Source organism: Apium graveolens, chromosome 11 (genome assembly GCF_009905375.1).
Source record: "Apium graveolens cultivar Ventura chromosome 11, ASM990537v1, whole genome shotgun sequence".
NCBI lineage: Eukaryota > Viridiplantae > Streptophyta > Magnoliopsida > Apiales > Apiaceae > Apium > Apium graveolens.
This window is the reverse complement of record NC_133657.1, coordinates 198,886,884-198,897,524: the sequence shown is the minus strand read 5'-3', so window position 1 is coordinate 198,897,524 and position 10,641 is coordinate 198,886,884. Positions and strand designations below refer to the sequence as shown.

Below are 10,641 nucleotides of genomic sequence, written 5' to 3'. Positions count from 1 at the left end.
CCTATGCCGCCACCCAAAGAGGAACCCCTATAGGGGCATCTGAGCCCAGCCTCAAGGGACGAATCCCCCAATCCAAGATCCTGCTCAAGGGACGAATCATCGAGCTCCTCAAGGGACGAATCCCAAATTTCAGCAACTACATGCAATTATAAACCCTCAACCCATTGGTTATGAGTACTCAACGATCATAACCCCACAATGCATTAACTTACCTTATGGGATACCCCTATACCCCGAGATTGGAATAAATGGACACTATAATCGAAGCGAAGAACAAGAGCAAACGTTTCAATACGTCTGTGACTTGATTCCCATCCCTGAGAACCGAGAGTTCTCTGGATCCTACTACGCTAGAGACTCCGACTCGTCGAACGATGAAGTGGTTCCAAGGAGAAGACTCCGACGCTAGAGGCCACACAGATGTTAAACTTCCAGGTTGTTAAGGCAACCTCAACCTACAACTCTATCACGGAGATAACAGGTATCCATGCGTTCAAGGCCGTTCCCTCAACATACCACATGGTGCTGAAGTTCCCGACTAGGAACAGTGTTGGAGAGGCAAAAGGAGATAAAAAAATGGCCCGTAGTTGATATGTTGCCGCACTTAGGCTTGAAGGAACCGGGAAGCAGGTCCTCCCCATACAAGACATGGATGTCTGTGAGAATGAAGAACTCCGAGGGAAGACAGTAGAGGATTTAGTCCCAATTCCCCTATAAACTCCTTAGACCCGGAGAAGGGCACATATGTTGGAGCATCTTTGGACAAATCCCTGAAGGGTCAATTGACAACTTTCTTACAAAAGAACAGTGACGTGTTTGCTTGAACGACAACTGATATGTTTGGGATTGCCCTCAACCTTATAGCTCATAATTTGAACGTAGATCCCACTCGGAAGGTCGTGAAGCAGAAGAAGAGAACTTATGCCCCAAGCAGGCTGTAAGCTATCAAACAGGAAGTCGAGAAGCTCCTAGAAGATGGATTCATTGAGGAAGTGCAATTCCCTAAGTGGTTGGACAATCCCGTAATGGTCAAAAAGGCTAATGGGAAGTGGATAATGTGCATCGAATTCACTGACTTGAATGATGTTAATGCCAAAATAATGCTTGAAATTCTAATAACAAATTTTAAATTAATAAAGCCTACAATTTCGAATCAAAATTATATACACAAGATATGTATAAAAAAATCATGAAGAACATAAAATGCAAAAGACGAACTGTCATTTCATCACTGTGAGCCATATAATCATCTATTTAAAAATGTATTTAGGTTATATTAATTTATAATAATTTAATTAATATACACATTATTAATTTATATTAAATATGATAATCGGGGATCGAGGTTGTGGAACGGGGCAGGGATATCGGAATCCCTAACCCCGATACCCCTGCCCCCGCTCCCCAATTTATTTTTTCATAAACATTATATTTTATAATAATTTATTATATACCAATGCAAATTAATAATATAAATATTTTTCCGGCAAGTGATATTTGATAATATTTTTGAAGTATAGTGAAATAATAATAAAAAAAAATAAATAATAAAAACACACAAGATATGATATCCCATTCTTGAAAACGAAAAACTCAAATCATTGCTTGTTATGTACATAAAAAAAATATTCTTGATAATAAACTTAATATTTGTCCTTAATTTACTTAACAATATAATAATATTTATTTTTTATAAATATTCCAACCAAATAAATAATCGAAATATTCTTATGCTTAATTAGAGTTAGAGTTAATGAAAGGAGGAGTAGTATTTATCAATCTTCGTCGAAAGAAAAAACAAATGTCTTATTAACATCTTCTCAGTTTTCACATTTCAACCGCCCAAACTTTCATTATTTTACTTAGTCAAAAATTTCAAATCCCCCGCCTCACTACATCATATCATCACACCAAAACAAAATAAAATAAACGGCCACGATCACCTCTCACTCAATCCCACCCACCTCCACGTCACCGATCCGCGTCAAACTCATCTCAACCGTTAATCCCCAACCCCAATCCAACGCTCCATATTAACCCAACATCTCATATAAATAACCCCTCAAATCACGCTCACAATACACTCTTCTCATTCTCACACAAAAATACACAGTTAAACACAAACAATTAGCAATGGCAAGAACAAAGCAAACAGCTCGCAAATCCACCGGCGGAAAGGCGCCACGTAAGCAATTGGCGACCAAAGCCGCCAGGAAGTCAGCTCCGGCCACCGGCGGCGTGAAGAAGCCTCACCGTTTCCGTCCCGGCACCGTCGCTCTCCGAGAAATCAGGAAGTACCAGAAGTCAACTGAATTGCTGATCCGAAAGCTTCCGTTTCAGAGACTTGTTCGAGAAATAGCGCAGGATTTTAAGACTGATCTTCGATTCCAGAGCTCTGCAGTTGCTGCTCTCCAGGAAGCTGCTGAGGCGTATCTTGTTGGATTGTTTGAGGATACTAACTTGTGCGCTATTCACGCCAAGCGTGTTACGATCATGCCTAAGGATATTCAGCTTGCTAGGAGGATCCGTGGCGAGAGGGCTTAATTTGAGTCGATTTTTAGGGTTTATGATTTTCGAATTAGGGTTTATGTAGTGGTGATGCTTGTGTAATGGTAATTGAAGTGTTTTAATTTGAATGAAAGATGTTTTTAAGAAGTGTTTGTCCTTTTTATCGCCGTTAATTTCAATTTAAGCTGACTTTTTTTTTAATAAACTTATCAATATGACAAATTAACCTAATTCTCTATGAAACCAGATCCGAATCTGATGATTTCTAGACTTTATAGTTGTGTTGGATTTATATGAAGAGAACTTTTTAATTAAGTTCTGTAATTGATATTACTTTTTTAACATTTATACTAATCTCTATATTATATATGTTATATGAGCCCGTATTTAGGAGTATCAATTTCTTATAGAAATGTTGCATACTCCGATGGTTTGATGTGATGTGTAACTTTTTTAGTTTAGGATGGTATTGCAAATGATGCTTAATCCTGGAGAGGCTACTGAGATTTGCCAGGAGACATACTTGAAAACATTTCTAGACTTCACATTCATAGGCTCCATGGTTATTGAACAAGTGTAACAATAGGCTCCATGGCTCCACTTTATCGATAAGATACACGACGGGAGCTTGAGAGCAGTGGTTGAGGCAACCTTCCATGACAGGCAACAGCAGTTATGGTTGCATTCCTGAATCCTCTCCCTTGATTCAGATGTATATAACAAGAAATTAAACAAAACAAAAGAAAAATATGAGTTTATAGAATATAGACTTGTTTAACAGTGGCAACTACAATAATTCGTGTAAAGTTTGTGTAATTTTAAATTTGTGAAGTTCTCTCAACTGATACTGATTGTACTATGCGACGTATAGACTCTGTAAGCAAGGATCTACTACAATTGTGCATAAATTCGGCACTTGACACAATGTGAGCCAAAGTAGAACTGCTTACTTTAACCAATAATGATACTCCTATGCATTTAAGTGTTGGGTCTTGCCCTCCAAATTTGTTGTGCTTGATTATGATTAGGCTGCATTGGTCTCACCATGTTCGCTTTGTTGGAACGCCCATTATTCGTTGTGTAGGGAATTTGATGCGACTGTGATGGTGACGGTACTGCTCTGTTTACCTGTGGACGAATTCGGTTGTAGTTTCCAGGCATATTAGAGTTCCTGACTGGTGATTTTGTCAAAGGTAGCAATCGGTCTTGTCTAATTAGCGTAGCCAAGAGAGTAGCCTGGTTATTATCACTTGAGGCAAGTATATTGTGGGTTGCTCGAAATGCATCTGCCATTCTTGTCAGATGGTTGTTGGTAACTGTCCTTGCAGTATTGGCAGGCGGCTCAAAAGGATCCTCAACCTAAGAATAAATTTATAAAAACTGAAAAAAGTTAATTGTGGAGGCTTTAAGCATTTAATAAGGGTTCCATCAACAAAAAACATGCCACCTAAAATTCTATGTGTGTGTGAGAGACAGGGAGAGAGAGGGAGAGAATTTGGGAGGGAGAGAGAGGGAGGGAGGGAGATACATAAAGTGCAAACGTCCTGGGAAGCCATGCCATGTTGCTCCCAATATCTTCCCACTGTCCAGAGAAAAGGTTGATGCCTTGTTCCAAGGCCCTCACGTCAATGTCAGAGAACTGCAAAAGATAGTGAAATACAAAAAATATTTTAATGCACCGAAATCAGTTCCTGGCACTTTCACCCTGTACACACATTTTGATGTGAAGAGTATTTGTGCTTTTTGGCAGGTTATGCTTGTTATTATGGTATTCTTGCCACCCACACCAGTTCTCATCGTGGAAAATGCAATTCACGAGTAGTCGGACAAACATATGACTTAAAAAAATGCAGGCTGAAAGATAGAGTTCAACGGAAAAATTGTAAAGATACCTTGGCAAAGAATGAAATGAGCAGATCAGATAAAGAACTTCGGTTCCACTGCCTAGAGGCCCTAGACCTATTATCTAGAAACCTGTTTATGTTCACAGCACAGGTCCCTTCGATATGTTTCTCAGCATCAGTTCTCACACCTGAATGATAACAATTAAAGTATTATTCAGTGTAAGTTATTCTGGACTCTGAACTGCTAGGTTCCAAGAGGTTTCGTGTTTTAGGTGCAAACTAAATTGCATTATCTATATTCACAAATGAAGTACAAGTTAAATAATTACTAGAACCTTAACTAACTGTAATATAGAACTACAGCATGCACAACTTTAAGATTTGTATATGTCTCACTAAAACCCTCCTCATAAGATTTCTTTACTCTTGTAGCAAATGAGAAGTCAAACAATAGCCAGATTTACCTGTATACCTCTATTTGTAACATTAATTGGCTTGCAATTTAATCTCAAGACAACGTCAACAGAAAACACCCAAATTTTAAACATTTGATAAGCATAATGTGTAAATTAAACCTAAAACGTAGAACTACAGTTTGAATCCCTGAGATTGGGGTTTATACATAACTATATAAAAAATGGTACCTTTAAGTTCATGTGCCAAATCTCCTGGATAGAGTTCTTTAAGAGGAGGTAGAATTGCAGGAACACATGTCTGCACAATATAAATGAGAATAAGTCTGGATAGTAGTAATTCTGGTTTCTATATTAAATTCAAATCTGGAATTTTTATATTTGACCAACAATGGCTGGACAGAAAATAATAGTAAAAGAAATTTGTTAATATTAAAAGGTTATAGCATATCCAAATTCAGATGTTTACAACATTTTTATCCTAAACAAACTAAACACTTTATAATTTTGAGCAACTGAAGAACATGGCGACTCCTGTAGCAGAGGCTAAATGACATGACACAAGAATATGTAATATAATCTTTTCTTTTTCCATGAATGTAATTGGTTTTGAATTGCGATATCTTTTAATACTAGAACACGCGTTTCTTCTAATCCCTGAAGAGCTTAGAAGGATTCTACTTGTGATATAACTAATCACTTGGTGAAAATCGGCGATAGTGCGAAAAATTATATTGAACACCTATAAAAGGGAATCCTGAAAGTAACAGATTACCTGAAAGTGAAAGATAACCAGCAAGCTGAGACAATATGAATTTAAAGACCCGGACTTTGATTCGTTTATATTATGTGCTTTGGCCCATTCCTTGACCTACATATAAGTCACATGTCAAAAAGGTGTATATGATCCTGAGGCAGGCATCAAAAAATTTGGCTCAAGAAAATACCAGCAAAACAATATCTCGAAAGCGTCCATCAATCCCATTGATCCAGAACAGCAATTTGGACTTCATTTGACCAAGCAAATTATTGATAGAGATATCACAAGTGATACTTTGAAGGTTGTGCTCCAACTTCAAGAAGGGTACTCTAGCATTACTGTTAAATCTGAGCTTACGGCATGTACCTGCAGATCCTCCTTGTCAATACTTTCAAAAAACAGGTTCACTTCTAAAAGTAACATATTCAATAGTTCGATTCATAACTTTATATTTGAATCGGCATACCAATTCAACATAAACTCGGATCAAATATAGTTTCATAAATATGTCTACGCAAGTCATATTTAGCAAAAAAATAACAATGTGCACACAAGTGACATGTGCCCTTAACCTTTTCATCTATTGGTATGACATAGAGGTTGTTACAGGGCGACCATAAAAGTGGAGATAGATAGATATTACCAACGTGAGAAGTGACAATTAGAAACTAGTTTTTGTTTACTAATCGTCTTTAAGTCATTGTGTGAGATGTCACAAGAGGCAACAATAAATTTCACAATATGCTTACAGTGTCCAGATCTTGAAAAAGATTACCTTTACATCTAAGGGCTTGTAGTACATCTGCTAGAAAACTTTGCTTCTGCTTTTTCGCCGTATTAGAAATATGAGAACCTGTAAGTATCTCTATAGATATGTCCAGATCCCCCCATCTCGTGAAGAGATTAGATACAAAGGAGCCATACGGTTCCACCGTTGCACCTGTGTACATCAGCTAATGTGAGAGTTATTTTTCGCATAACACCCTTTCAATTAAAAAAGAAAAGAAAAAGGAATTACTATATTCTCTCCAATTAAGCGACAATGAAAACATCTGAATACTAACCATCATCGTCTATAGAATATCATAACACGTGACCTAACTTAACATCCCCTTCATTACTATAGACCACAAATGAAAAGTATGAGTAAGATAAAATTTAACAAAAGCCTGACAGAAAGAACTTCAGTCCTGACCATTCTCATTTCATGTGCTAATATGAAGTTTAGTTTTGTTTCTGCAGGGACCGAGAATTTACATGATATGCAACGGATCTACTAGTTATAATATAAGGCATTAATACCTCTTAAACTTTCCACAGTCTCAACAGCATCTCGAACGTCTTCAATGATATGGAATCTTACTGCCCAATCATCCTTAGTAGGATTGATCAGAGGAAGAATAGTCTTCAGAGTTTGCTCCACTGGACTGTAGGAGCTCATTTGCAAATACTGAAAAAGTATAATTACCATTAGAAAAGTCTAAAGATATCTGAAAGTCAAAATGAACATTCTTTGCACATCAGAAACAAGTATAAGATGATGCAGAGGAAGAAATGCAGCTATTATCATATAATTTATTAATTATATAATGTTATATTTAAAGATTGACTACTGTTATTAAATGATACTATAAAAGTTAAGCTCTAAGGTAAGTAAATTATTATAAAGAATCTATATCTCGTTATGACGGCAGTAGAGCAATATAAGAAATATAAGTATACGTTTGTCCGGATTTAGTTAATCCTAAGTGGCCAGTATAGAAAACAATCATAAATGCGTGAAGTTGTTTCCATACACACATGAGAATCATGCAGATCCTAGATAGATTTGAGTGAATGATTATATCATTGTTACCATACAGTGATAAAAGGTGCGAGAACTGATGCAGAGAAACATGTTAAAGAAAGATGAAACCCAAAAAAGTTTTGATTGGATATGTCTAGGAAGATATATTAGAACACGGGTTTATAGCACCTTGGTGGTCCGACTTGGGCTTTTATAGGTATTAACGCTAGAATTAAGCGAACTCAATCCTACTAAGTGGTGAACTATATCCAACCCCAACTAAAATAAATATATTACTAAGTATTGGGTTAAAAAAGTGGATAATATACAAGTAGATTTCAATAACTTGAAGTTTCTTATTTAAGTTATTAATGAGAATTCCCCAACAACACACAATTGACCTTTTTATTCTAGAATGCATCAATATAGTAAATATATGAATAGTATTTCTCAATGGCTACAAAGGCTTTCAAAAGTTCATGTACACCTTATGAGGTCTTTTTCAATGGCTACAAAGGCTTTAAAAAGTTCATGTCCACCTTACGAGGAATCTATAGAAGATAACGAATTGTCTCTCATTATAAAACTTGTGGTCATGTTTTGAAAGGAGAGAATAAAGTGGCAAGGCAAGGAATTAAGATTTATATATATTTATGTTTATGCAAGAATAGAGTTAATTGTAACAAATTGACATTTGATGTTATATGATACACTCGTGGTCATGTTTTCAAAGGAGAGGAGAAAGTGGCGGAGCAAGGAATTAAAGATTTTTTTATATTCATCTTTATGCCAGAATAGAGTTAATTGTAACTAATGGACATTTGGTGTCTTATGATACATGTGTTATAAGAAATATTCTAGACACATAAGTATCATGGACTCATGGTGACGGTAATAAAAGAGGATCGTTTTCCGTAATCTAATCATATTAGCAGATTAACACTGAAGAGTAGATACAGAAATTACTAGTTTTCTTTTCATTAGGAATTTGACCGAGCAATATGAATTATATACAAACACTTGTAAGCATCATTATTATCAATCACATGATGTGATAAGATGAATGTAACTATGCACGTAATGCCCACATGATGAATATTTTGAATTGCTAATTATTGGATAAACTGAGGATTGAATTGTTTCCTACAAATCCCACTAGAAAATTGCTACACAGCCTTGTTTCAAACATTTATCTTGACCTTAAACTGTATCATAGCATACTTTCGTACAGCTCACTTTCAAGCCAAAACCGTAACCATTGAATTTCAAGTTTTAAAACGAGAAATCTACACTGCAACCATACCATTGACTGGTTCGGTTGGTTCGGCTAAAAATGGTTCTTTTCGTGACAAAAAGTCAGCCATCTAAATTTAATGAATCTTATAAACTCATTAAATATCTTTAAATAACTGAACTGAGAATCTTATATTTCCAAATCAAAACTAGTTTAGAACTACTTTTTCCGCCAAAACTAAACACAAAATAATTTGATAAAACCTCGCCTTTCCGAATGCATTAATAATCATTAAAAACATATACCTAGTAAACCAGCGACTTCTGTATTATCTAGTATCAACGCGTAAATATAGAAAAAAATCTAAGCAAACTTGCTCTAATTTCGAAATCTATCTATTTGTTAATATATGTACATGGACGTTATAAAAATACTCAGATTGATCCACCAAACACCAAGAACTTACATGAAACTATCACGAATTTACAACATTTCCTTATAAAACAACATAATTATAATTAATTTCGAATTTATCGATTTGTTAATATATCTACATGGCCGATATAAACAGGCCGACATGAAATTATGTATAATACTCATATTGATCCACCAAACACAAAAATCTATCACGAATTCACAACATTTTCTCATAAACAATACAGTGATCAATAATTACGAAATCTATCTATTTGTTAAAATATCTGCATAGACGGCATTAATATCACTCAGATTGATCCATCAAACACGAAAATCTATCACAAACTTACGACATTTTCTTATAAAACAACACAATTAGCTCGATTAACAATTCTCATTCTACTAATCAATACTATTCAGTTAAAAAAATTGATTAAACAACAAAGCATACATAAACAGATTGATCAACACATTATATACACATATAACAACACAATCATATACATTAATCAGAACAGTAATCATGATGCTATTCAAAATAATGTATGTGAATTTTTAAAGATAGATACACAGAGAGATACATTACCGAGTGAAACGAAGGTGACAATTGATGATAAGGCTGTAACGGTGAAGTGAAAATGTGTGTTGAATTAGGGCTGAAAATTAGTTAGAGCTGGGCTGCACCCAACTTAATAGATTGCATCATGCTCATTTTGTGTTTGCCATGGGCCCCGGGACCGGGTCCGGGTGGTATATTGTGTCCGTTTTTTGCGTGTAACGTTTTTTTAGTTCGGGTTCGGCTCGAAACTCAGTTCGGTAGAAATGACATAAATTTAATTAAAAATAATAAATTATTGTTAGAATTTATAATTTTATATAACTGATAGATTTTTTTTATTAAATAAGACATATCTTAAATATTAATTAATTATTAAATTAATAAATATAATTCCCTCCATCCCTCCCAATTGTTATGATTTTTAAGAAAGTGTCCGGCACGCATTTTAAGATGAATAAAAAATATAATTTATAACTTTTTTCAAAAAATTTCTTTTTCTGATTAAAAATTTAAACATTCTATTTTTATTAAAAAATGATTTTTTTTTTAAAAGTTATAAAACTATACTTTATATTCATCTTAAAATGCGTCTCAGACACTCTCTCAGAAACGATAATAATGGGCAGACAAAGTGAGTAAGATTTAAAGACCTTTGGGTATCAAACAAAACATACATTTTTAACTTTCTTCATCTATATATTAAAACAAAAATCATAGGCAAAAAGAGACTATTAAATAATTCGGTAATTACAATTTTATTCATGTACTTTAAAAAAATATAAAAGTGCGACCACTTAATATAGTAATTTTTGATTTTGTGTTGCCAACCATTAAGAATCGAACCCATAACATTTCTTTATGAAGTTCATCTCACGACCAACTATGCTACATTAAATTTTTATTTTATTTTATTTTAATTTTGAGCAAGTAAGATAATCGCATGACCGAATCTCACATCCTCTACTCCAGGAACTTACATAAGAACAATAATTATCACTTTTTTCAAATATCAACTCTTAATACTCCAAGAGTTCTCTTCTTTTTTCCTTCCGAACTTTCTAACTGACTTAAAATTTTACTTCATTCAACATTTACATGGTAGCTATGTCTTCACGTGCCA

The 10,641-nt window shown here is 34.7% G+C and overlaps 2 protein-coding genes across 3 annotated transcripts; one reads left to right on the top strand and one right to left on the bottom strand.

The window, feature by feature from the left end:
* The first annotated feature begins 2,074 nt into the window (after positions 1–2,074).
* Positions 2,075–2,655, top strand: LOC141697552 (histone H3.2). Its single transcript, XM_074501975.1, has one exon. The coding sequence runs from the start codon at positions 2,134–2,136 to the stop codon at positions 2,542–2,544; it is 411 nt and encodes a 136-aa protein (XP_074358076.1). The 5' UTR covers positions 2,075–2,133; the 3' UTR covers positions 2,545–2,655.
* Positions 2,656–2,936: 281 nt separating this feature from the next.
* LOC141697551 (protein HESO1-like) lies at positions 2,937–9,679 on the bottom strand. 2 transcript variants are annotated; one of them, XM_074501974.1, is made up of 10 exons: positions 9,549–9,679; positions 6,828–6,975; positions 6,301–6,465; positions 5,713–5,891; positions 5,541–5,636; positions 4,997–5,066; positions 4,401–4,540; positions 4,037–4,147; positions 3,459–3,867; positions 2,937–3,208 (listed from the first exon to the last, which is right to left on the bottom strand). In XM_074501974.1, exons 2-9 carry the CDS (start codon positions 6,964–6,966, stop codon positions 3,487–3,489), a joined length of 1,281 nt encoding a protein of 426 aa, XP_074358075.1. In that variant the 5' UTR covers positions 6,967–6,975; positions 9,549–9,679; the 3' UTR covers positions 2,937–3,208; positions 3,459–3,486. The 2 variants fall into 2 exon arrangements, with proteins under 2 accessions (XP_074358075.1, XP_074358074.1); XM_074501973.1 differs by lacking the exon at positions 2,937–3,208 and having other exon boundaries at positions 3,236–3,867.
* Positions 9,680–10,641: the final 962 nt, after the last annotated feature.

Bases quoted from the DNA above. Each gene is read 5' to 3' on its own strand.
- LOC141697552 (XM_074501975.1), top strand. From the start codon at position 2,134: ATGGCAAGAACAAAGCAAACAGCTCGCAAATCCACCGGCGGAAAGGCG.
- LOC141697551 (XM_074501974.1), bottom strand. From the start codon at position 6,966: ATGAGCTCCTACAGTCCAGTGGAGCAAACTCTGAAGACTATTCTTCCT. The intron at 4,148-4,400 runs GTATCTTTACAA...TATCTTTTGCAG, and splicing joins TCATTTCATTCTTTGCCAAG to TTCTCTGACATTGACGTGAG. The intron at 3,868-4,036 runs GTATCTCCCTCC...ATTTATTCTTAG, and splicing joins CCAGGACGTTTGCACTTTAT to GTTGAGGATCCTTTTGAGCC.